We start from the raw sequence: 26835 nt of genomic DNA, 5'->3' as shown, positions 1-26835 counted from the left end.
TGAGGGGGAGGGGCCCTGACGCCAAGATCTTCACAGCCGCGGCCAGCGCTGCTCCGGCCAGGGCTCCGCAGCCTCCCCCGCCTTCCCGCCCGGCAGCTGCTGGGGCCCGGCCCGGCCAGACCGGAGCCGATGGGGGAGCCGGCGGACGGCCCGGGGAGGGGGGAAGGGGCCCGGCCCGCAGCAGAACCGCCTGGACCGGCCCGAGATGGGGGGCCGGGGCCCGCCACCTCCTCACCGACCGAAAGAGTTCTTGGGTTTTTTCGTCTTTAACGTGTGTGTGTTTCACCTAGGCGTGTCCAGCTTCGCGGTGGTTCAAGCTGTCAGTTACACAGAAAGCTTTGCATCACTTCCCTGAATTTCCTCCCATTCTAAACCATGACACCGGGTAGCCCTCTAAAAGCAGCTGGTCACACGGGGAACTGCTACACCGTGGAGTAGGGGATGAGGTGAAGAAAGGTCCTGTGGGGAGTTCCCTCCCCTACAAAGCCCTTCGTCTACCCTGTAAACAATGGGGTGCTAGACTTTACTTTCCAAGGAAATTAACCGTATATCCTCTCTCTGTGCCCGTGGCCAAAACTGGGATTCTGCCACCAAAATTGCGGACAGCGAACGATTCCTGAGAGACCGCAGCTGCCGACACCAAGAACTCTTGATGGCCTTGGAGTGCCGCACGCCTCCAGAGAAAAGGCAATGCACAGAAAAGGGGCAGCATACGTGTCCAGGGGCCTGTGGCCTTCTGCCTCCTCAAAGTCCGAAGAGCACAGGATTTTTCCCAGAGCAAAGCTGCCCGCACCGTCCCCTGGACCGCAGCTCCCGGCGTGCGGTGAAACGCCCCCTTGCTCGCTCTGTTCCCCCGCCGGGACCGCGACTGCACCGCGCCACGGGGGCCAACGTAGCTCCGCGCGCCCCAGCGCGGCTCCGGACAGGCCGTGACACCCGCTCCCGCCCGGCGCCGTCCTCGGGCAACCCCCGCTGCCCGCTCCCGCACGGCACTGCCGCCTGCACCGCTCCATCCGTAGGCAGCCCCCGCCACTGGGTGCTTCTGCCGCAGACCCCGCCAGCCCAGCCGCACCCTACAGGCACCGTCGCCCGCCTCGGGTCTTCCCCTGGACTCGCCACGCGGTCTCCCGTTCACCGCTCACCTTCAAGTAGCGGTACCAGCGTGAGGCAGCACGCAGCCACGGAAAGCGCCACTGCGGGTTTCTTACCTGGAGTTCCGGTCAGCAGCTGGCACCGGCGACGTCTCAAAAACCGCCAAGTGCGCGCTGCATTCTCAGCGGCGGTACCCTGCGGCTGGTGACAGCCGCCAGCTGCACGTGCGCGCCCCCCCGGGTTTTAGGGCTCACCGGTGCCCCATGGGTTTCTCGGGTGCAGCACTGAATATATTAACCGTACACGGGCATCTGTCTCTGGTCTCTCCTATCAAAGTTGGTTGAACGGATCGCTTCCAAGCAGTAATATAATCGATACGCAAATTTTCCAGGCTTACTAAATTTCTCAGTGATCTTCATAAATTACTTGTTGTTCTAAAGAGAGAGGGTAAAGGTAAGGAGTGCGTGGCAGGAGCAAGTGTGCACGCCACAGTATTTGAACACAACAGGGACAGCATTAAAATGCTATTTCCACTGTGATTCCACTGAAAGTTTCTTCATAGTTTCTTCAAGTTTTTGCACTCCAAGTCAACATCGCATGCAAGTATCTGATTGTAAACATTGCCATTCCAAGGAAACCCCTATGAAATCCATCAATAAATGAAGTTCCCATTTAAGGCTTTTACCACACAGCTGCTGCAGTAGTCCCACCTTTTGGAAAGATTATATGTTAACATTTAAAACATCAAAAGAAATCTGGAAAAAAAAATTCAACTGCAAAACAACTTTAAAGAAGAAAGTCAAGAAGGAATTTAGTATATACTTTGTTCCATATATACAAATAAAGAACTGTGATTCTTAAATACTTACAGCATGAAAAAAAAAGTGAACTATTACCAATAAACAAAGACATCTTTGAGAATCCATCTTTTAATAGAAAGTGCTTAAATTATATTCTTAAAACAATGCTCTGAGCAGCACAGTAACAGGCAGACAAGTATCTTGCTGCCTTTTTTTTTAATATGTAAAAAACTCAGGAAAAAAAAACCTTCTTGCATTAACAGAAAAGGAGTAGACGAAAAGATAAAGTCATCAGCCAGGGATTTTCCAATTACTATATGCTGCACAGTATAGAAATATGCAAACAACTACCCTGCCCCACCTCCCCAGATCTCTCAAAAATGTCTCAGTTCTTTGGATTAAATGATGACCAACTGAATTGATTTTGTCGTCTTGGCAACACCAAATCCAATGTCAGATCTCTTTGTTCTTTTTCTGAATCCACTAGCTGATAACCAAGAATGTTTATAGCACCTTTGCAAACTTCCTGTATTTTCTTAACTTTTTGAAAGGAAAGAACATTTCTCCAGGCCTGTGAAACACTAACTGCATCTCGGGATGTTATTTTGAAGGCCTCTTTTTTTTTCCCTGGTCCCTGTCCATGTGTGATATTATAGATCCAGCTTTTGAGCCGGGGAGTCAAACTCAGATCTGCAAATTTATACATTTCTGAGATTTCTGATAATGGATCTCTTACCAGATCTTCAAAACGAACCATGAAATAGCGATCTTTCAGGAAATTAGGTGGTTTTAGAGTAGCTGTTTCATAAATCTGAACATGACTTCTACAAACCTCTTGCATTACTTTGTATTTGCTGTCTTCCACTTTACTACCATTGGTACTCAAGACAATTCCATTATCACGGGCTAACGCTTTGACGGATTGTTCCCGAGACTTAACGACTGCCCTGGGGTCACGGACCAGGTGAATAATTTTGAGATTCAGGGATGGATCAGTGAGGAGGGGGTATAGGACCTTCAAGTCAAAGAATCGAACTTCCTTGATGACAACATGGCTGTAAGTTTTACAGGCTTCCTCCACCTTGGTGAATGGATACCGTCCACAAAGAGTCTTGCATGCCAATTCACTGGTTATGTCAGTACGTTGAAAAGAGTCACACGCAGGAGCTGAACACAGAGCCCGACTTGCTGCCCACTGGAAAAGATCGGATAAGTTTCTTTTCCAAGGCATGTAAGCATCAAACACAGACATGTCACACAGAAAGACCGATCTGACTAAGTCCCGCACTGCCATGTGTAAGACTTTGGCACTGTTCTGGTACATTGTAACCCACACGTGCCATGCAGGTTCCATCAGGTAGAAGACACTTGGGTGCTGGCTGAAAAGTTGACCGACAAAAGAAGATCCTGACCGCCAAGAGGAGAGAATAAGTACGTGGACTTGTGATGGTTTCTCCTCAGGAAAAGCTTCCTTCAGCATGAAGCTACTGTATCGGGCATACATGAAGAGTAAGCATCCAGTCTGAACTGTAACAAAAATTATAACAATTGTGCTAGGAATCCGAATCCTTGCCATTCTCACCGAGGAAGGGCGATGAAAAAAGCTGAAAAAGAGAAGGGAAATACTAGTGAACCATTGCTCCTGTGGCACAATAACAATACAACTTAGACAATACAAACTCTTGTGTTAGTAAAACCTTTCTTCAAATGTGCATGTACGTATGTGGCATTAAGTGCTTCCTTAATCGGTTGCACTTGGGGACAATCACTGCAGGTGACAGCTGTTGGGAAAAAAAAAGGAAGTAATGTGTGACAGTAAGATCACTGCAGAAATAAGCAAATAAGTAAATGTTCAATGTAGAAGAAAACCTTGGGTTGATGCAGCTCAGCCCTTGGATTAAAAAAAGCCAAAACAAAACTACAAAATACACAAGGCCCTCAACTTGAATACTGGTAAACATTGTCCTAAAAAAAGAAGAAAAAAAAATTCTGACTTGCTCAATTGTATTTCTGTTTCAATCTAACATTACAAGGATTTCTCTCCCCTAAAAGGAGTGGATGCAAACACTGGTAGCTGTGGGTGCTGAAATAAATATCACCTACTGTGAGTGCTGTACCCTACAGTGGCCAGAGGGTACTATACCAATTGGTCCTTGCCCACAACCCTCTGTTTTTCAAACTGCAGAAGGTAGAAGATGGATGAAAACTCACAACCTGAAGGCACACCTGGCCACATATGATAAAATTAAAAAGCTGCTGACACGTATCTTTGGTCTGGAGTGCATACACCCCAAGACTGAATACTCTGAGTTTATATTCAAGAATTACCAGTTTGGGAGCTAGATTTGTCTGCATATAACTCCTGGAAAATCTTGGGCATGTCAACCCCAAGTGGATTTCTGCTTTATTTGCAGTCAAAGTTCAAGATACATGCACTCCCCACTAGCTTTCTACTACAGGTTTTTGGCACCTACCCTTTTGTGCTCTCACTCATGCAGATTCCACTTGTAAGCAGGCAGTAAATGTTAGCAGGCAAGGTTTTAGGAAAGTAAGACTCCTCCTGTATGCAGATCATCTCAGAAGTTCTACATATATGTATTTGTTATCTAGATGCATTTACAATTTGCGATTACAATTTTTTTTCTTGTTACAGTGAAAGACACATTTTTCAACACACTCTGAACTCTTGAAAGAAAATCATGCAGACTAGTAAACATAGATACATATTCATTTGACATAATATAGTCAATTGAATCAAATGATCACCCATTACAGAACTTTTATGTACACTGCATATTAAAAATGTGAAACTCTGCTTCAAAATTCTGTAGCAGCAAAAGTATACAGGAGTTCAACAAACAATTACATTGATTTAAAGTAAATAATGGAAGAAAAGCCTTCCAAGGACTGTTAAAGGCAAAAATGAGGCTACAGCCAATGGCTTAGCAATTCCCTAAACCGTGGATAGCCGGTGGTATACGCCTGTTATTGCAGTGACACACTACGAGAAACAAGGCTTAATGTATTACTTAACTTCCTCCTTAGCAGTCCACTACTTGCTTCTCTCAGGCACAAGAGCAGATAGATAAATACATAGTTTAATTCAGCTTGGCCATTCTTCATAGATAAAATCTGCCTTGTTCAAGTACTGAATTTTTGCATATTATATCTCCAGAAGCATCTATAAGTTTCTCTGTGCTGTGAGGATCACCACCAATCCAGCAGCCTGCATTGACACTTCACCAAACAGAGGGGATGAAAGAATCTAAGCTGAAGTCAAGTTACAGTTGCATTTGTTAATTGAAAGATTTTTCTTGAAACAGGCTCTATGCCTGAAAGTCAGCCAGACACAACTATCTCGGATCTTTTTCTTGAGTGCAAAAAGTGAGTCATTATCTACACTAAGACTGCATTTTGCAGCTCCTTGCAGTCTCGCTTATGCAGCTTTCAGAGACTCAATTACGCTTTTAAAAGAATTAATGTGTTTCTACTCTAGCTATGCAGAACTGTTGCTACACTCTAATCATTCTGCACAGCTGCAACACGTTAGTGCTCTTTACATGTTATTAGCAGAGTGTGAGAGATTGAGGAAAAAAAGCCAAAAACTGGTTTTTACATTCACTTTTGCCTTGACTCTCTCAGACCTCTCCTTGCTCCAGTTCCCACACAAGTAGTGTTGCAGATAACACTGTGGCAATGAAAAAAACAGAAAACGTGACTATTAGTCCACAATATGTATCTGAACTAATCAGACTCAAGTGCTACAAATAACACCAAATGACTATAGCTGAAGTATTTCCCTACACTTCAATATGATAGAAACTGCAAGAAAAAAAGTAAATACCAAAGTGCAATACCAAAGTAAAACACTACGTAGACACCAGTTTTCTATATTTAAGATTAATTTTCTACCCTTTTGGAAAAGTTGGAGTGTTTCTAAGGAATACACACACATGTAGACACCACCAAAGTAAAAGCATACTTACACAACAAAATACAGCATCTGTAAAAGTATTCTCTTGTGTGGCTTCCAGTGCATAAGGCCAAATCCACCACTTTCTCTGTAAACAGTGCCCTTTATTTCTGGGCTTCTCTTGTTGGGCATGTGTAATTCTACATTGATGTAAACAACCATTTACCATTTGCAATTGCATTCTGCAGTTAAGGTGATTTTAGCCCATGTTAAACTTGCATTCCCTTGAAGTACAGTTTTTTTTTTTTTTACCCAACAATCTCTTCTGTGATTTTTGATGAACTTTAGCTGTGGCAGAAAGCAGCTGTTGAAAAGCCCATACAATAACCTTCTCATAGAGTTGCTGCAGATCTATATCTGTACACACATACTCATAAATCCACTGAATAGATGACATTATATCATTGCCTTAGTTGTGGACTTGGTATTGTTGAATTAACAGTTGGACTTCATGATCTTAAAGGTCTTTTCCAACCTAAATGAGTCTACAATTCCAAATGTGAGGATCAGGACCTTGCGATACAGGCTACTTCTGATCCTCTAGCTGTTCCATTGCAGGACTCACCAGATGGTGCTGTTAGGCAAGCTTGCTCTTTCAGCACAGAAAGGCAATATGCCAAAACTGCACACTGAAGCTGCACGCTGAAACACTAGTCTGTGACTTGCTTTGCATTGCCTCTTTCTGCTAGTGCCCTCCTCCTCCACCAACAGCTCAGTGGCACCACCTGCCCACCCCAAGCTCCCCTCCTGAAAGCAAAATTGGGGTTTGTTACACCTCCTTTTATCCTGCTTTGTTCCACATAAGTGCTTCCTCGTAGCTGCACCTGCCTGACTATAGCATGCCTGCCAACTGCAAACACGGGGGGAAAAGGAGGAGCAGCAGAGGGGCCACATGTTCTAGCATTACTGCCACCTCAGTGACAAAATCAGACTGACCCCAAGTGGCAAGGGAGCTACAACAAGCAGAAAAACAGGCTGTAACGGGCCTCAAGTTGCAGCAGACAGCACTCCGACACCTCTCACATCTCTCAGCTGAGCCTCATGAAGTATGACAACACTCAGTGGCACCACAATATGTGCTTCTGTAAAAAATGAATACTCCTTAGTGTAAGTTATTTTTCTAACAGTTGCACTGTTATTCCTTTTCTGTGATAGTAGTAGTACTTCTTCGGTGATACCATTTCTTAAAGGAGAGCTCTGGTAAAGAGAATAATCAGAAGTCTCTCAAATTCTTGATGTACAATCATCTCTTCACAGGGCAATGAAAATTTTCAAAATGTGATCTGAAAAGCATTAGCTTATATGGTTTAGTTGCCAGTCCCGAATCAAGCTCTGTTCCTGGGCTTCCCTGCTAACAGCTAGTAATGGAAACAAGATGCTAGACTAGATGAACCCTGGGACAGTTCCACAATAACTACTCTTATGTATTGTCCAAAGGAAATTAATTATAGAAACTGGCCAACAGAGCAATCCTTTTCTTCATGACTTAAACTGTCTCTGATAGACTGCCGAGCTGCAAGGGCCACTAGTATCTGCTTGCCAAGAAACTAGATACATTACAGAAAGCTATCCAGTTTTACCAAGCAGGGTAAAAATACAGTCAGCAGTAGTATTGATTCTAAAAAGATCTCATTTCTAAGATGAGCACTTTTCAGACCCAGAAAGGCAGAAAACAAAGAAAGAAATTGTCCACTGGATGATAATTTAGCTCTTGCTTCCAGGGACTTTTATTTGTTTGTCACATAAGACATGTAATATTGGAATCGAGTAATCAGATCTTTTCAGGTCAGCTCTAAAAGGAGTACAGTTTCTTAGTAACTTCCTTTCAGCACAGAATTCAACCTGAAGAGACTTAATAAAGTAGCAAAAACTAACTTTATAGCTAAAAAAAGACCCTCTTATTAAATTGCTATTTTTTTTTTCTGGGATATTAAAAAGACTGTAGAAAGACAGAAAGAGTGCCTCATATTAGAGACTGTCAAGAAACAATCTCTCTCTTTGAGCTTTGGACAAAAGGCTGGGATGAAACACTCCCTTAGAACAAATAAGTCTGGGTCTTTTGTGGGAAGAGTGAAAAACCAGGCTGGATTAAAGCAAAAACATTTGAGTGAAGAATTACAAATACCTGCTCCCCTACAATGACTTATGAGCAACTGAATCTTAGCTGTCTTTGTCAAAGTCTTCCCGGACCATTTTCTGCCTGAGAAAATTTCCAGCATACTTTCATTTTAAACAGTCTGTGCACCATTTTTAAAGAACTTACAGATTACACAGAAATTACTTCAGATAATGTACTCAGTTGTGGGTCCCTTCCAGCTCAGAATATTCCATGATTCTGTTGATTTCCCAGATTGATTTTGTTCCACTGAAAAATTAATACCTAATGCTGGATATTATATGCACAACCTTTTGTTACCCAAAAATAATTGTCCTGTATGCTGACCTTTCAGAGCAATCATACGAGATGAATGTAATTATCTCTTATGTACTTAAAATTCACCAAATGCAGCAGTACTGACCGTAAAAAGAATGATAATGGTAAATGTCATCATGCATTTTACAGAAATAATAGGAAAATGTTTGTTCATGGCATGATAAATAGAGCAAAGATCACCTGAAGGTCTACTTTTCCTCATCAAATTTACTCACTGCATTCTTCACCTATAAGACATTGCACCAATGCAATCACCACCAAAATGGCTTCTGTGAGCTAACGTTAGAAACATAGCTTGCTACTCAAAAAAGTAAAATGCTGGAACATGACAAAGCTGATCAAAGAATAACACTCACCAATATTACTAGTAATTCTTGCAGTAAGTCACCCCACTGACAAAACATCACTTTCCAGTATTCTTCTCCTGCTAGAAATCACACATCTTCATAAGGCAAAAGCTTACTGTATCAACAATATGCAGATAGGTATTTGAATGGGTAAAGAAAAAGTTTTTTGGAGGGTGTGTTCTAGAATCACTGGTAGTCCTAAAAGTTGAAAATCTTTCCAATACTAAATAGGTGAAACTCATAAGCCTAATTTTTTTTTAATAGAATAATGAAACTGCAACTAAAATAATAAAACACAGTAAATGTACTGTAGTAATTCTGAATTATAACATTATATTAACATTTCAGGTGATACTGTTAATTCAGCTTTTGCAAATATACTTCTTTTTAGAATCTAGTGGTAAATGAGATTTGAAAATTTGTTTCCAGGAACTCATCACACTTAGAAGACTTTATAATGCAATGAAACATACCATACATTTAGTTATATGATCATTAAAGTTCTTTTTCTAGAAGGTACTGTTTCCTTTGGGAGATTTTAAAGTATTTTTGGAGTTAGATAAAGTTGGCCAGCCTAAGCAAATGGCAGTGTCAAAGCATGGCCCTATAATACCTATTTCTCTATGCACTGCAGCTGAAGGTCACAAAGTGCTTTCAGCTACTAGAATTACTGGTGTTCAAGAAATGAGGTCTGCTTAGTTGCAGCTTTTGTTAGGAATTTTTACCATGGCAAAACTGGCGTGACAAAGAGACACCCGCAGTGACTGAATGCTATTCACTTACTTGAGACGCTGTCTGCACTGGCTCAATAGCGTCCTCAAATTCAAACAGTCCGAGGACGACTGGGCAGAGGTGCGCCCTGCGTGCCTCACTTGAAGCAACTGTTGCAACTAAGAAATACTGACAAATGCTTCCGATCAGCATGTCACCTTCACCTAGAACGAGGCAGGACACAACAGAAAAATGGGAAGGGTTCTCTAAACTCTCTCATCTAACTCCAACAAACGAAACCACCTTCACCTGAATCAGCCACGTTCCCCAGGAAAAAGGAAGAGAGGTGAAAAAAAAAAAAAGGGGGGGGGGGCAGAGGAGAGGAGAGAGAGGGAAATAAAAAACGGAACCAACCCCAAAAAAAACCCACCTAAAATAACCAGTCTGATTTTCGACAGCTTTCTGTCGCACTCTGTCGGTGCGACATCGGCTCCGCCGCAACTGGTATTAGCGCTAGTCCGCCGCCACAAGCAGGGGCGTGTGTAACCCGATCAAAAACATCTTCTCTAAAGAACCGTTGTTTGAGACCGGAAAAAAAAGGTCTGAGCGGGACTTCCAATCCTGTGGAATAATCACACCCCCACCCACATCAGCCTGCCCATACCTTGTCGCCGCCTCTCGCCACCGCCGTGGCCCCGAGCTGCCGACAGAGACAATGAACCGCTTTCAGACGTGGCCGAGGCGCCGAGGTAGCGGGAGGAGCCCGAGGAGCCGATCCGCCCCACTCCCGGAGCATCCCCGGGCAAAGGCGCAGCCGGCCAGAGGCGGTCCGCTGGCCTGCCCCGCCCAGCACGAGTGGGACCGGCGCGGCGGGCAGTGGCGCCCGCCCCGCAGCCAGGCACGTGCGTCCTGGAAGCGCCCGCTCCGCAGGGTCCCGGCTGGCCCGCCGAAACCGGTCCGTGGCAACACCGCCTAGCCGCCGCACCAACCAGCGCCCCGCCACTTCTCCTCCGCGGGGGCCCGCGTGCCTCGGGCTTTCCTGTCGCAGCTGCCCCCTCCCCCCGGCCCCCGCCTCCTCCCTCCATCCCGCCCAGGCGAAGAGAGCTCGGCGCGGCCGCGTCCCGCTCGCCTCGTGCGAGTAGAACGAAAGGATAATGCCCCCTGCAAAACGGGCTTGGTGGGTTAAAAAGCAGCGAGGTGGTTTCTTTTCTCCTAGTTCCACCTCTTAAAACCCTCCCGAAGCGTGGCTCTTACACGGCCATGTTCGCACGTCAGTTTATGCACAGGACTTTTAACTTAAAGCTGCTTTCTTTTTCCTTCTTACGGAACCTTGATTAATCCTAGGGATCCACCACGTCCTTTCTCAATGACGAGCATTTAGATTGCTCTGTCATAAGTTTACAGAGATCTGTGTAGTAGCACTGTGGCGCATGGTAGTGGGTTTGACTTTTTGTGTTGCTTAGCAAGCTGAAGGAAGAGTCCTTGCAGACAGATTTCTGAGAAAGGCTCTTCCTTCCTAAACCTCTTCTAATGCTGGTTGCAGTGGATTCTCAGGTATATATTTTTCCAGTGTAGTTCAGTTTGTTGCTTAAGCTATACAATCTTGCTTTTTTTTCTATTGCTTGGTTACTTACAAAAGTAGAATATCTCTTCAAGCTCGAGAAAGGAGTCAGAACTATGAACCAAGAACTACGGTCAGTATAAAAAGTCATCCAGGAAGTGACCACAGCACAGCTACCACAGGGTTTTTTTCCCTGCTGTGGTAACATGTGCCTTTACGGCTCCTTTTACCCTACATTCAGTTATTAGTCCCAGTCATGAAACACCTCTTTGACGAGAAATGGAGGGATGGCTTCAGATCATATTAAGCAAGTACATGCCACCTGCAAGCACTTAACTCTTTTGATTGCCTCCTCTTAATGTATATAGTTCTTTGCTTACATTACTGTAGAGGATTTTTTCCAGTTTTCTCCATCTAAAAGAAAAGAGAATGTTAAAGATATTTTTCTCTCTATTTCTGGAACTAGACCTGATCTCCACTTCTTATTTCACATGCATTCACTGCACTGTTGCTCTCAGTAGCATCACTTGTTCTAACTTAATGTGAAAGGCTACAACAGGAGAGAAAAGTGAGAGAGGGATTAATGGAGTCTCCCAGTACTGTGGCTTTTGAGCATTAGTCTCTTCCATGTTTCTGTCGCCACCTAAACAGACTTCTGTTCAGCTTGGAGGAAGATTCTTACACATTCCATTGTTGTGGGAGTAGAGCATTCAAAGCCTTCAGTTGCGGTCCTCTGGTCTCTCCAGAGATTTCTATCCCTTGCTCATGTCCACCTTAATGCTTGTGCCGATACATACCAAGTTCAGTCAGGGAACTGACTTGTCTAAAAAAGAGATCATAAAGATCTTCACCATAATTAACTCCCTGAATTAACTCATGCAGTCACACAAGCACCATTACTGCTGCAAGGGAGAGCATATCAAATGTACACCAGCTTGAGATATGGGGGAAACAAGCTAACAGCCCCCTTCGTTCATGCTGTGCAGTGGCTAGAAGCACAAAAAAGCAGTAGACAGTTGCTTTGACTCTGGAGATGTTGATACGAAGCCAGTTATCAGTAGCCTACGCTGCCACATAGAGACTTCAAAGATCCAAGAGCAAACTGGAGATTTCTGGAAAAGGTAGCTCTCCTAACTGCCAGGATGCTGAATTCTAGAGGATGATGGCCAAAAGGTGGCATTCTGCTAAGCTGCGCTTTCATATTTCATAGCTGCACTGTGTCTTAATAGTTCAACAGAACCAAAGCCACTTGGAATTTTTTGCAGAATTCTAGCATCTAGAATTGTTTTAAATTCTGTCCTGCCATAACACTGCTTTGCTAGAATTAATTCTTTAATACAAAACTGAAAACATAATGGAAATTTTGTTGTTTTCTCTTGTAAGCTTGTCTAGCATAAAAAGTAAGCCCAGAAAAAGAAGATAAAATAATCCTCCCTATGACCACCACCATCAAGAATGAGGGACACAGTCTTTCAATATCTACCAGGTGATTATAATTTTTATCTGTCCAAAACTATTTAAGCTCTGAAGGTAATTATTCACTTACTTTGAAACTCTGAGGCTTCCCTGGTATAATTTTTGGCTAGTTTTCTTTCAATAAATACAAGGATTCTCTGTTTCACTATTCACAATTCACAATTAATCATCGGGTGCTACAGTAATAATACCAGTAGTAAATGGTTGTGCAAATTTTGCACACACTATCACCCAAAACCTGATTTCTCACATCAACCTTGAATTTATTCATCATCCAATTTAATAATTAAATTGCTGAGTATGTATAGCCACAGTTACAGAAGTGCATCTCTGACCTTAACTCATCCACGCTGTTTTTCACTTCATAGTGCACATAAATGCATGTACAAATAACTCTTGACAGCTCTAAGACTGCAGTGAATTGATTTAAAAGAAGTAAAAACAGTTAATGTTGTTACTTTCAGCATATTATTTTCAGTTTTCAAGGTGGTTTTTGAGGCATGTTTCAGTTGCAAAAAAATAACTAGGCTCTTTTTTACTGTCAAAAATATAAACTTTTCCAGCTCCAAAGCAGTGTTCGTAAAGAAATTAGATGAATGAACATGTATTTTAAAAAGGAAGCACAAACAGAGCATACTTGGAACATACTTACACAATTCTGATCTTCTGAAGTAAGAAGTGTATAGAGAATAAAATCAGGTAACTATTTTTGAATGGCATTTCTATAAAGTGTTCTCAGGCATCTCTTCAGGACTGGTGCTGTTTGTAGGATAGTACTGGAGATACAGGCAGAACCGGTGATACTGGAATTGTAGTCAACACCTGATTCTGGAACAAAAACGTCTTAATCCTACCAAACACCCAAAGAAAGATAAGGAGGATGCTGACATACTGGATCCAGGCAAATTTAATAATTTCCCAAAATCCTGGCTGATATTTAAAGAAAGTCAAGGAGTGTTGATAGAGAAACTTCTGATGCTACCAATGCAATATCTAAACAAGGAAACTCATAGGCAGAAAGGCACAAACCTTGTTAATACATCGGTTTGTGTCACAAAAGCTAAGCCTCTGAACCAGAGAAACACCTGAAAGCCTTCTACCATGGTTGGTAACCACGGTAAAGCTGGAGAAAACGTCTGTCCTAGAAGACATTTTAACTGATTCTGGGTAAAGTACCTACTTTGTTCCTGAGTCATCAGGAAGTACTTATTGTTAATATTCGGGCAGGCAAACAAATCTTGTAAGAAGTGTGCTCCATACAGATTCTTCTAAATGCAGACTTGTTCTTGTCTAAGAAAAAGAACGAAGAACATAACGAACGAAGAATTACTTTTTCAAAATAAAAAAATTACGTTCTGTCTGCACATGAACAGATATAACAACCTCCCACTGCGGGAGTTATTTTTTGGCAAGATGATCTTGCATACAGATTTCTAATAATTTGCTTTAGGTCACAGACTACACTATCATGCTCTGTGAGTGGCATCTGTGTCGGATTGGGATAGCAGGTACTGCAGAACCAAAGCAAGATGTACTACAAATATTCCCTGAGAATAGCTAACAAACTGCTTTAAAGGCCTTTTTAGCAAAGCTGAAAAGCAACACAGGTTCCCAAAAAAAAGGCAAAAAGTGGTTATGAAGGAACAATCATCTGAAGGAATGGACAAATAGGTATTTCATCAACTCCATAACTGTAGCATTTGCTTAGCTAACAAAAACAAAAAAAAAAAAAAAACAAAAACAAAAAAAAAAAATTTAGCAACACATCTAAGAGAAGACATCTTCATTTGGCCTGCATGTGGTGGAGGCTCAAATTATATAACCCTGTCATGTCACAGTTTGTGCAGTTTTTGAAGGATATAAGATAACTTCCACTGGGTAATGAATGGTGGCATTAATGATAAATGGCATATCCGTTGCTCTTCCAGTCATCCAAACAGGGCTGGGATCTGAAAAGACTGTTGTCACTATAATGGAGAAAGGAAATGTCCAGGTTAAGGGGCTTCTAGGTATTAATACAGAAGTCATATACCTCACAAAACAGCTGCCAGTATGCTAACTGTAGCTACACATTCAGGCTTACCATTTCTATCCCAATATGCTCCAATGATATTTGCTAGATCATAGTCACTTGCATAAGGACTTGTGCCATTGACCACAGACACCTGTTACAACAAGGAGACACTTTAATTATTCGTCCAGTCTTCCAGACAGTAATTCTACTGAGTTTCTTATACAAAGTAACCATGCCCTTCAAGGAATGAACATGAACATCAGACTGAACATCTTGGCAGAATAACCTCTTCCCTCTTGTAGTCTAACAAGAAAACACCCGTTCCAAAGTCTTACAGTTCACTCTGTGCAGTAGTACAAATAATTAGGGTGTCACCTAGGATACTAGGAGGATTAAGAATTCAGGGGCGGGGAGTGATTTGATGGGGAAGGGAAAAACGTTTCCTCACATTGTATCTGGTATCCAGTCCACAGTGGTTAAGTAATTGCCTCTGGTTTAATTTCAAGTCTCCATTCACATAGAGCTGAGACCCTGGCACAGGAGAAAAAAACTGAAGAAAAGCCATGCTCTGCATCACAAATGTTGACATTCTCTGAAATAGTGAACACAAAAAAGGAAAATTTAGCGGAGGGAGAAGGGACACAGCACACTTTTCTACCTCTTGGTATCAACACATTTTTCTACATTGATTTTGATTTTTCTAGGACTCCCAAGTTTCAGATCATCACCTCGGTCTAAACAAGAGACCACCAAATAAAAAATACCATTATTTTAAAAAAGTAAACTACTTTAGTTAATAGTTAACTAACTTTATTAACTCAACAAAGTTCCACGGGAAATTCAGTGAAGTCCAATGTCTGTGGCCAATGACAGAAAGTTTTGACTAGCCATAATATGTAAAAAGCAGCAAGGTGACTAAACACATTCATTGATGACACACTTGAAAAAAACTCAGCAGTCAAAATCAAGGACTTGTACTCTGCAACAAGAACCAAATAAAGAAGGTAGGTCCTTAGTTCTTATCTACCATTCGGTCTGAAGGAAAATTTCCACATTTACAGTGAGATTAAAAAAGTGCTCTGAATATAGTAACTCTCTGTGATACTAATACCTGACCAAATACTTCAGCCCAAATTTAGGACTGCTGGGCCTTTATTCTGGGCCTCAGGCTTAAGAATGTTTTCTACACCACATAGCTATGCTTGCTAAGCTTGTCCATTTGCAATCAGCAAGACTCTCTAAAGAAACAGCCTAATCTCCCTAGGAAAACAACTTTCCGTCTGTGTGGCTGCACCCAATGCAGCTCTGTGTTATGGCTCCTTTCAGATGTATCCCTGGGTTCTCTGCCCACCGGTGGTTTACTCTTTGCTTTAGGTATTAATTGCACTGCCATCTGAGGTACAATGGCAGCAGAATTGCATTGTCCTGTCTTCCTATAACACTTCCTTGTCCCAGTTACAAGATAGAGAAGATCCTGGCAGATGATTACTGATGCTTCAAGAGCTGCTAAACAAAATCTAAGGAGTTTCAGGCTGCTGCAACAGCCTGACTCTCCACCTCAAAAAATGAACTGGTGATGTCAAGACACAGCAGTGTGTAGGAATACACATCCTTCTGCCTATTGCAAGACTCTCAGTTATTTTCAGGTGCCACCCACACTGATACGCATTGTTGTACATTTCTATCCTGTATGGAGCACTACAGCCCAAGAGAATATAGAGCTTAAAAATATATATTAAAAAAAACAACCCCTAATAAAAGTGTATCCAAATACGCAAGAGAGCTAGACTAGGAATGACACAGCAGAGGTGGAGAAAATTAAATATTTTTCAGTAAAATACATATTTTACATAGGAATTTCAAATGGGGAAGTTTTCTTTTCATCTTTTGTATAACCACTACTGGAATTTTACAATGGGTCTATACATCACAATAAACAAAACGAAAAATGCTCACATGAAGCTGGTAGGAAAAGAGTAGAATCAGCTGAACGCCAACTACATGCTCTGTTGGTTGTAATGGAAGTTCCAGTTTAAAATGCAACTCATCCATTTTGCCATCTTGATTTTTGTCTTCTTCTCTAGTCTAAACAAATTTTTTTAAAGACAGGAATTTCTGTTAGAAAGAAAAACAAAAAAAGTAAAACCCCAGGGGACCCTACAACTGCAGCACACACATACCAAGGAAGCAAATAAACTGCATAGTTAGGAATGCAATAAAATGCTACTTGACTATTTACAGACAGAGGACTAGAGACAAATAAAAAGCCAACACTGTTGCCTGTTATACAAGGTCTCACACACCCCTCCAGGGAGGGAAAGTTTACTTCAAGGTCTTTTTTGCCCTATGCCATTCCAACCATCTTCCTTGCACGCCACAAAGCATACCTTAGTGCTGGATCTTCTGTAAGACACAGTGCAAATATATGACTGATGGTCAAGCTTGTGCCTCCTGCCATTGTAGCATGCCTCTTAAATGGCCTCTGTATGCTGATTCCTGGCTGTAAGTCAAGGCTCGCTATGCTTGTGTGCCAGAGTCCAGTACTTCAGCTACTTGCAAAATATAGCAGGGCTCATAACAGAGGCAGACAGAAAAATAACTGCCACTGTGAAATCCCAGAAAGAAAAGTGACATGTGCTTCTGAAGGCACGTATCTACTTCCAAATCCAGGGGTACCCTGCAAACTCCACATCATGATAAGTCATGTGGCCAGGGGAGAGGGGCACAACTAATTTGATGAAAGTAAACTGATGTGTTCATGCAAACCACCAGAGGTGCTTACGGACACGGTTTAGTGGCAAAATTGGTAGGGCTCGATTAATAACTGGACTTGGTCTTACGGGCTTTTCCAATTTAAGTAATGCTATGATTCAGTAACACTGAGAGGGAGTGAAACGGGACTCATTAAAAATCCAGCAAATCCCGATGTGAGGCACAAGGTTATACATAAAGCTGCTGCTACCTGAAGGCAGCAGTGCCTGACGGGCCACCTGCTCAAAAGCGCCATCAGCACTCGTGCCCTGAGCCGGCTGCCGGTCCACTGGCCCCACTCTGCAGCCTCGCTTCTCACCACTGTTGCCGGGCCGCCCCGGGCAAGCCTACCGACAGGAGTGGGACTCGGAGCCGGTCCTCCTGGAGCCTGTTGAACGCTGGGAATGTGCTCCACGCCAAGAAGCTGCCCGGACCGGACCCGATGGTGGCGACGAAGAGAGCCTCGTACCGGAAACGAACAGTGGGCTGCTCCAGGTACGCGCTCTGCTTCAGCCAGAAACCTGAGGGCAGAAACAGCACGAGGTTTCAGGACTGCGCCAGGCCCGGTCGGGCCGCGTGGGATCCAGTGGCGCTCACCGTGGCTCCGGTAGGCCACCAGCAGCGGCGGCACATAGGTGAACGCCGTGATGAGCAACAGCGCCAGTGCAGCGGCGGAGCAGAATCCAGCCCGGTAGCGCGTGTACAGCGCGGGATGCGAGAACAGCTCCACGCCAGCCATGGCGAGCAGCCCCCGGTGCCCGCAAGCACCACCCCTCCCCGCATTCTCACCGACCGTCCCCGCCCGCGCCTTCACCGCTGCACTGGGCGGAGCCTCGGACTGACGAGAAGCCGCGCCAATCAGCGCCGAGAGCACGGGCGCATCAGCCAATGAACGCGCACCACTGCCTCCCGGGGCCGTCGGAGAGATAGCGCCCGGCAGCGGGATGGGTACACGCGGATGGGAACACGTGCCGGGGCGACGAAGTCTGTGGAGCGGCTTCGCGTGCCCCGGGAGCCCTGCAGGCGGCTTCGCACCCGGCAGGTGACTCCGTGCCCGGATGCTACAGCCCCACCCCGCGATCCCCGGCCGGAAGAAGCGCGGCTGCTCAAGCGGTTGCCGGGTGACAGGCGAGCCGGAAGTCCCGCCTGCCGAGCCGCGGCTGTTGTTGTGACAGGGACCGTGACAGCGACAGGCCCAGCACGAGCCCCCGCCCCCCGCACACGGGCCTCGCCGTCTCTGGCTTCGCTCCCCGCCCGCCTGCACGATGAAGTGGATGTTCAAGGAGGACCACGCGCTGGGTAAGGGTGGATCTGGGCCAGGCGCTGCCTGGTAGCGGCCCCGCTGCCCTCGGTCTCCCGTGTCGCCATCTGTCGCGGTCGGCTTCCCCAGGCGGTCGTCTTGTCTGTGGGCGGACAGCCGCTGGCGGCCCGCGCCGAAGGGTAGTGCGATGCCCGGGGACGGTCTCCCCGAAAAGCTAGAGACCCGCTCGGAGGCGAGAATATGATCGCGATCCCCGCAGGCTCACGGCCCTGCCGGCGCTGCCCTCTCGGCTTAGGACACCGGCAATATAATTACCATGCAATGACTAATTACGAGTTTTGTTCACAGAACACAGATGTGTCGAGTCCGCAAAAATCCGAGCCAAATACCCCGACCGTGTCCCGGTGAGTAGCCAAGCCAGCTTCAACAGCGTACTTACAGGCAAAGGTGGATACACTGTTTTCATCCTGCCCACTCTGATGAGTTCCTACAAAGTAAAATAATTTTCCTTTTTGTGTCCTAAGATGTCTTAAAGAAGTCCCAAACACATCTTAACTACTCCAACATTTCCTCCTCTGTCCCAGTGCATATTGACAAATAAGATTTCTAAAAACTTTCCAGGGATTTTTATGATATATCATGGTCCTGCTTTCTTCTAATGGCAGTTATATCTCAGCAATTATATCCCTTCATTGTTTTGAAGATTGTGCCTGAAAGATTATGAAGACTACTGAAACCTTGACCATCTTCCATCCTGGCTGAATTGGTTAGATGATGTCCCTCATGTATTCCATGTCTATAACCAGTCATCATGGTGAATTTCCCCATGCAAACCCTGTTGTTTGAAGAGCCAATGCAAGTGGTGACCCCTCCTTTCTGCATTAATACCTACCAATCTGCTAAATAGTGAATGAGCTCTCTTCTTCTCTCTGCAATCCCTTTTACCATGTTTCAGTCTCTGAAAAGACCACAGTTCACATCCTTAGGTAACAGCTAGCAACATGTCCACATTCTCAATTTACTTGCTTGAGTGTAAAATTTCCCACATCCCATCTGACCACATGCCAGTTAGTGCCACTCCTGCCTCTCGCCTTTTGGTAAGTAACTTTTCTGTTACCAGAGCCCAGAGAAAAATCTTCATTCCCATTGACTTTTTCTGCTGCTCAGTTGCACCTAGTCACAAGATCTTCTCCAGTTGCAATCTGGTGAGCTGATATGATCCTTGCTGTTCTCTCTTGAATAACTATTCCCTCCCACATAGACTGCAGCATCCTTAATGACCGTACATCTCCACAGTATCCATTTCAAAAACATCCTTGATAACCTTAGGGGGAAAAGAAACACAGAAACTCATAATGTGAGTCAGAATGACATGCTGCTGTATCAGGAATGGACAGCAAGGTGTAGACAGATACAGAAATTGAATCTCAAATAGCAGCAATCCTTTGTCTGGACCAGTATGTGATTTCTGCTTGGTGATTCAAATTGAGCCGCATACCATTGATACCAAATAGTTGGTATCAATTTAACAGTCAGAAGTGTTTTTCAAACTTAATGTTTCAAGTGGAATGCAGAGCTAAGGAATGGAGACCCTGGAACCTCTTGTAAACCCTATTTCCTGACCTGCTGTATTTTTCCTTCAAGAATCAGTCTGTGTAGTACAGTGAGCATTGGGTCTTTTTCAGAAGCAATACTTAATTATCCTTTCCCCTGTACCTGTTGCTTTCTGTTTGGTTTGTTTATTTTTGTTTGGTTGTGTTTGTGGCCATCTTGCTAGCTTTCCTTTCTGTAGTCAGTTTGATTTCCGAAGCAATGATGGAATACTCTAAATGTCAGTTCAGCAGAACACAAAGGTAGCCAGTACCAGTACAGGGGAAGGATCACCTCCCAGTCCTTTGCCTAATGCAGTCCAGGACACCATTAGCCTTACTTGTGTCCAGAGTACACTGCTGGTTCACTTTCAGCTTTGGGTCCACATTGCAGTAATTTCGTTTCATCAGTGTACAAAATTTTAAGTGATTGTGCGTACTTTCCTGTCACAGGTGTCTTTAAGGCATAATGCACCTTTTTACACCATGACTGCCAAACACAGGCACAGGAAGTTTCAAGCCATTGTCCATTGTGTGTATAAACATGGGTTTCAGTGCAGCTGTAAAACCAGGTTTTACAGTGCTGAGCCAGTTCTACCTCTGATTTGGTTGTGGTCAGGAAACCTTTTTGTTCATCCCCTCTACTCACCACTGTAAGCCTGTGCGAGCAAGCGATCTACCAAAGCTGTTCATACCAATCCTGAAAGGCCTGACCTTCACACCTGCATTTTACAGGTCATAGTGGAGAAGGTCTCAGGATCTCAGATTGTTGATATTGACAAAAGGAAGTACTTAGTTCCGTCTGACATCACCGTGGCCCAGTTCATGTGGATCATCAGGAAGAGGATTCAACTGCCATCTGAGAAGGCAATATTCCTCTTTGTAGACAAGACTGTCCCACAGTCCAGGTGAGAGGCTATTCACTTGGTATTCAGAATCATTACAGCAAGCCTGTGCATATTAGAGGGTCAGTAGCACCACTCTTCGAGGCTCATTTGATGATTTTAGGAGATGTCTGTCACATCTTAATCTCACTAAAAGTTTTTTTTCCTCATGAATTTGATAAACGTCTTATTTCTTGAGCGAGGCTGAAAGGAAGGCTGACTGAAAAATATACTATGATTTACTTCCATGGCAAAAGGGTGAGCTTTGCAGTTACTGTGTCATTGCATTTAGTTGAGTGCAAAAACACATACATCATCAATGTCAAGAAAACAATGATTCTCAGTATAACAAAAAAGGTTGCACATTAAATACTCAATAGCAAATGCCATAAATTATTTTGAAAAAAACAATTACCTCTCAGTTTACAAAGAAATTGTAACAATACAAACTAGTTGTTGGTTCTTTTTCTCAAATTAGTTTCTTCTATGAAAAAAAGAATAATTGCAATAGAAAGGTTTTTCGCATTCCTTTTACATAGGAATAAGTTTCATTGTTTTCTGCTACATACAGAATATAGTAGAAGCAGCAACTACAACTTTTTACAGTAGACACTTTAGTAACATTTAAGGAAATAGTATGCTGTTACATGCCTTAGAGGTGATATTATTCATAATACTTCATTATAAAAGAAAGAGTCCCTCCAGGTAACCCGATACACAATAGGGACCCGTGAGAACCATCCTTTTCTGCTTGTTTTCTTCTAACAGTACTGAGAATGCCTATATGTCATCTTTATAACAGTATTATAGAATTGCTAAGAGCAGGAAAGAGAGATCCATTGTCTCTTCTCATATGTTCATAATGAGATGTCACATCTCAACTAGAAAAACAGGGCTTTGACTGTGGCAATCACATATGATCATTCAATATTAATGTAAAAATAGTAACTTCTTAACCGATAAACAAAAACACAATCTGTTCATGGCTCTGCTCATCTCACTGGCTTCAGTTTATGTAATAAACTTCTGTATGAAGAGAGAAGGATGTTAAGGATTGGTGATCTATCTACTACTCACCAATTCTCCTCCATTTCAAGTACTGCTTACAAATCTTCCCAGCTCCTCTCTTAGCAGAATGACATCGTTGTTTTTCCCTGTCACTCACATCCATCTCCATTTTTCAGTTCATTAGCCTTTTCTCAGTTTTGGGAAATCAGAGAAAGGTGAGCTGAGGAGGCTTCATTTGTGCACCCGACTGATGTCTACTGCTCCAACCATCTGTAGATAGATGGTTGGAGCAGTTGACCAGCCAAGTAATTGCTAGGGTTTCTTTTTGTTTTCAAAACAGAAACCAGTTTCCAACAAAATAAAGCATTCTGACAAAGGCATTTGTGAAGAAATACAAAAAATTTACTCTCTGTAGAGAGTCCAGGATCATTTCTCTAACTTAGGACTCAACTGCTTTTCATTTAAACTCATTTTTGTATTCTGTTCTAACCTATACACAGACTTAAAAGTTTTAGCTTTTATTAATCCTCGTTTATATGAGGTTCTAACTGTTAACATTGACAACCTGCATGAGCCAAGCAAACCGCTTCTCTTTTTTTTTTCCCTTTCAAGCTTAACTATGGGACAACTTTATGAGAAGGAAAAGGATGAGGATGGATTCTTGTACGTTGCCTACAGTGGCGAGAACACATTTGGTTTCTGAATGGTGGATCTTGGCTGCTGTACCATCCTGCTGTGTATCTTGTAAATAGCTGATCGTTTTCTGTTCTGACATCCTCAGAAGTTCCTTCTATGTACATGCATTTGTAACTGGATTTATTTCTTAATATATTGCTAGGTCTTGTTTTATTAGACTGTTAAATTATAAGAAGTTCTGTTGGTTTTGTGCATTTTTTTTCCTCACGGCTATGAATTCCCAGAGCCTCAGTTCTTTGTTGGGGGATACATCTGATGACATTGATTAAATAATAAAGCAAAGTAGTTGGGCTACTAAAACACGAAGACAAGAACACACATTTATTCTGTTTTGAGATGTCAGTTTAAGAAAAATAAAAACAATAAATTAGTATTGGAAATGCTGGATTTGCTAGCTTATCCAAAGCCAGAAGCAAGATGCTGATCATGTTAAATTGAGCTAGTATGTTCCTTTCCTCAATTAACAAACAAATACAATAAAAATTCCCATCACAAACAGGCAGTGCTGTCATTTCTTTACCTTCATTTTGGCCATCACATTTTCTAGATGCTACACAGCTGCTTCTGTTACTTACTAGACATTGTACAGCTTCTCAAACTTTAGTGTGTGGCTGCTGATCCCAGGAAGAAACAAGGAGCTCTCTGTAGGTTTCAAAACCAATAGCCTCAGAGCTACTGTATCTCACAGCTACTTCTATTTGCAGGCAAAGAGGCAACCCCCTGGATTGTGTGGGAGAGGGTGGGAAAACCCGCTAATTGACCTAATTGCACAAGTGCTGGAGTTCGCACTCTGTGTCCAAGCAGCATCACTTTGACCTTCCTAAGCAGCAAGGAAATGTGAAACACAATTTATATTCCTATTAAATGTTTTAATTCATTTTCACACTATGTGGTGCCTAAGAATCTAGTTTTAAAAATGCTTCCAGTTACAATGGAAATTTAGCACTTTCCAAACTTAAATCAAATTCATACTAATTCAAATCCCCATGAAGATACATTATGCCTAGAATTGTTCAGCTCTGCAGTCCGTTCACAAGTGTTGGCAGAAGGACTCCAAAATATGAGTGTAGGAGCCTGTGAAAGGTTGACATTACCCTATTATCTGCGGCTTGACACAGTAACTGTGATGCATTGTGCTTACTGCATCTGAAAATGTGCTGTTGATCTCAGTAAGCGTTTCATTAGTCAGAATAGCGCTGCATCCTAAACCACTGCTTTAGGAAACATTCTGTCAGTGCTTCCATCCTGAAATACTTCTACCTCCCTTTTCACACATTAATGTTTACTCTTAACAGAATTTTTGATTCAGAATGAAGAAAAGTGGTTTCACCTGTCATTTTTTAAATTACCTTTTATTACTGGAAAATGCTCTGTTTCCTTTATGCTGAAATGTTACCATTTTTTTACTGTTACCAAGTAGTATTTTTTTCTTAGCTGTTAACAGAGGAGTAAGAAACACTTAAAAATGCTAGATAAAGTTAATTACACGCTACTAAACAGATGTATCTAAAACCAAGGGAAGATGTTATGATTGAGGCAACTTTTGGATTACTCTTCATAAGCCCCTAAACTCCCCACATAACTGCTCTCTTTAACATCTCTGTATTTATTAGTTTAGATTTAGGAGCCCAGACACGCAAGCAGTTCCAGAGAATGTAAGGATAAATATTCTACAGCAGTAACTTCACTTTTCATCTGCAGGTACACGTAATATGCCAATAAAACATCAAGACGTTTCCTTTGGAAATGCAGAGGTGAAATGCATCCCTTTAGATAGGACACTCCTGTAAAATTATATAAAGCATTTGAGCCCATATGATCTTCATTTTCTGTTAACCCTTCGACTGATGCACTGAACAAAAAATGAAGAAATACCTCACTGTTCCTACAGCAACACCTCTATGTCACTTATCACTAAGCTAAATTGAAATATCATCTCCAATATAACTAAACCAGTACTGGATGAATTTAGTTTTCAGTCAATATTTAGTGTATTATTATAGACATTCTTGTAGACCAAATTTAGACCATTTAGATGGTCCTTCCTCAAAAAATACCTTGCTTCTACATCTATATATGCTAATTGTATATATTACATACCTATCGTTGCTGCGGCCCTCTTATGGCATTATCACATAGTCTGAGAGAAAACTCCCAACACCTTTCTTTCCTCCTTGCCAACAGAATTCTGCCCTCAGCAGCACAACCCTAGCTCTTCCTTTCCTCTAGTGCTTAATGGATTTATTGCAGAGGTCTTTTAACTCCTAGTGAAAGGCTGCATCTTGTTTTGGGCTCACGGTTTGTTTTTCTACAAATACAGTAATTTAAATAGTCTTCAGTTTACTCACAATGTACTGAGATCAGTAAGCCTTCCAGCCTGTGTTAAGGTGAGCAGTAGAAGCACACTCTCAAGATCAAAACCTTGCTTTTCCAAAGACAGTGGGATGCTAGCATCTGATCTTGTGGAACTGCAGCCTCAAGGTCAAACATGATTACTCCTACCCTTGACAAAACCACTTGTTTCTATGCTCTGTTTTTAACTTCCTTAAAGATAAGCAGTCTGTCCTGCCTTCTTACTATGATTGAAAACAGAATGACACCTCTAATAGTGATGCTGTTAAAGACATCCCACTCAATGATTACAGTTTCTTTGTCCTGGCATTTAGGAGCCATTGGTCCCCAAACAAGTTTGGGACAGGCAAGGACCTATCTGGGTAATACAGATGTCCTCATTTTACACATATGGTGAGAATCTTGGTGCCCTCCTATGCTCTGCCACTCCCATTGCCAATTGTTTGCTTGTCCTCATTAACCATGCACTGAGGGCACTTCATTCCTGCTGCTTCCCTCCCTGCTAACTCTGCTCCCCTGTGGCAGAGTCTCTGCATTCTGCTGTCCTCCCTGTGCCTTGCCTATCTTTGTTTTTTGGGGTATCAGCTATCCCAGCGCAAAGGAGCGATATAGGCTTGGAACATGTCCACTGTTACTTTCCAGGAGCAATTCTTCCAAAGACCTGCTGACAATGATCCAAGTTTAGTTTGCTACCAATTATAAAAGCAGAGACTTTTCTTTCCTATCTCTGCATTTTTCCCTTCTGATTTTTAGAGCAGTTTCATGGTACTGCCAACAGCATTTCCTGACATTTCTGAATGAAACAAATGCAGCATTTAAATACTGATTTTCCATCACAGAAATGCCATCCAGTTGAGGATGAAATCCCACATGCTTAGTCCCTCACCCTTTTAAATGCTGTTCTGTTTCAGCTCCTTCCCTCTCTTCACATATTCACTGACTTGCTCTAGGCTTAAGTATGTCCTCAACTCCATCCAAGAAGTGAGGTTAGCATCAGTGTTTAGCACCTCAAAAACTACTTTTAAACCTTACAGTTAACAGAAAAGCATCAGTCTACAGTTCACAAGTATTTTAGAAATGCACAAAAAAAGTCTTACCAGGAACAATCCTAACAGCCAGGCTCAAATTTTAGAAAATAGTTAAAAGAATTTAATCCATATAACTGCTTATCTGAAAACTGATGCATGTCTACAGAACTAGTCTTACACAACCCATTTTAATATTGCAGCTGGACAGGAAATGGGAACATTCCAGTCTGGTCAGCAGGTTCACTGCAGACATTGTTGATTAACTATGGGAAACTAGGGATAGTAAGTTAATAACTTCTGCAAGATTTCAGCAAAGAACAACGGTAAACTTCAGGAACCTGGAAATCTACTGATAGCTCTTCAGGTACACTACAGAACTCTGCCCTTGGAATGCTACTTGCTTGATTACAGGATCAGCTACCATTTATCTTCAGCAGTTCACCCTGTAGCCCATGTGCAATGGCATCTGGCCATTTTTTACCCTCTGATGACTATGGCAAATCCCTAATCTCCATAATCCCTTGCCCTCTACAAACACATAAAATTACTTTCCCCATCACTAGTACAAATGGTATTTCTGCGTGTTAGTGCTGGATTTGAAAGAATGGGCATATACGCACTGAATTCAAGTTGTTACTTCTTCAACAAGAGAACTATTCTTACTTGACAAGTCAACCTAAGTGTGAAGTAAAAAGGATTTGCTGCTATCACTTCTCATACTGTAATGTTATGTGTACTGTTTGGTCCCATATATAGCTCAGTAGGTTGACAACAAAGGCTATTTGGAGAACTACTGTGCCCATTTTTCAAATCCAAAACTACAGGATACCAAAGAACAAAAAAAAAATTCAAATCACT

The 26835-nt window shown here is 42.7% G+C and overlaps 3 protein-coding genes across 8 annotated transcripts; 1 reads left to right on the top strand and 2 right to left on the bottom strand.

Annotated features, from left to right (window-relative positions):
• Window positions 1–1863: 1863 nt before the first annotated feature.
• On the bottom strand, window positions 1864–14164 carry LOC137481536 (carbohydrate sulfotransferase 5-like). 5 transcript variants are annotated; one of them, XM_068203338.1, is made up of 2 exons: window positions 13575–14164; window positions 1864–3496 (listed from the first exon to the last, which is right to left on the bottom strand). In XM_068203338.1, exon 2 carries the CDS (start codon window positions 3466–3468, stop codon window positions 2278–2280), a length of 1191 nt encoding a protein of 396 aa, XP_068059439.1. In that variant the 5' UTR covers window positions 3469–3496; window positions 13575–14164; the 3' UTR covers window positions 1864–2277. The 5 variants fall into 5 exon arrangements, with proteins under 5 accessions (XP_068059439.1, XP_068059441.1, XP_068059437.1 ...); XM_068203340.1 differs by lacking the exon at window positions 13575–14164 and adding an exon at window positions 13043–13183; XM_068203336.1 differs by lacking the exon at window positions 13575–14164 and adding an exon at window positions 10022–10219.
• TMEM231 (transmembrane protein 231) lies at window positions 11351–18005 on the bottom strand. 2 transcript variants are annotated; one of them, XM_068203342.1, is made up of 7 exons: window positions 17757–17955; window positions 17511–17680; window positions 16365–16493; window positions 14857–15000; window positions 14478–14559; window positions 14256–14361; window positions 11351–13331 (listed from the first exon to the last, which is right to left on the bottom strand). In XM_068203342.1, exons 1-7 carry the CDS (start codon window positions 17896–17898, stop codon window positions 13142–13144), a joined length of 963 nt encoding a protein of 320 aa, XP_068059443.1. In that variant the 5' UTR covers window positions 17899–17955; the 3' UTR covers window positions 11351–13141. The 2 variants fall into 2 exon arrangements, with proteins under 2 accessions (XP_068059443.1, XP_068059444.1); XM_068203343.1 differs by lacking the exon at window positions 16365–16493 and having other exon boundaries at window positions 17757–18005.
• Window positions 18006–18065: 60 nt separating this feature from the next.
• Window positions 18066–23099, top strand: GABARAPL2 (GABA type A receptor associated protein like 2). Its single transcript, XM_068203344.1, has 4 exons — window positions 18066–18458; window positions 18769–18824; window positions 20745–20917; window positions 22514–23099. Exons 1-4 carry the CDS (start codon window positions 18425–18427, stop codon window positions 22602–22604), a joined length of 354 nt encoding a protein of 117 aa, XP_068059445.1. The 5' UTR covers window positions 18066–18424; the 3' UTR covers window positions 22605–23099.
• The last annotated feature ends 3736 nt before the right edge of the window (window positions 23100–26835 follow it).

This window comes from Anomalospiza imberbis, chromosome 12, assembly GCF_031753505.1.
Source record: "Anomalospiza imberbis isolate Cuckoo-Finch-1a 21T00152 chromosome 12, ASM3175350v1, whole genome shotgun sequence".
Classification (NCBI taxonomy): Eukaryota; Metazoa; Chordata; class Aves; order Passeriformes; family Viduidae; genus Anomalospiza; species Anomalospiza imberbis.
Note: the sequence above shows the minus strand (reverse complement) of the source record. Positions and strands in the feature narration are given on the sequence as shown.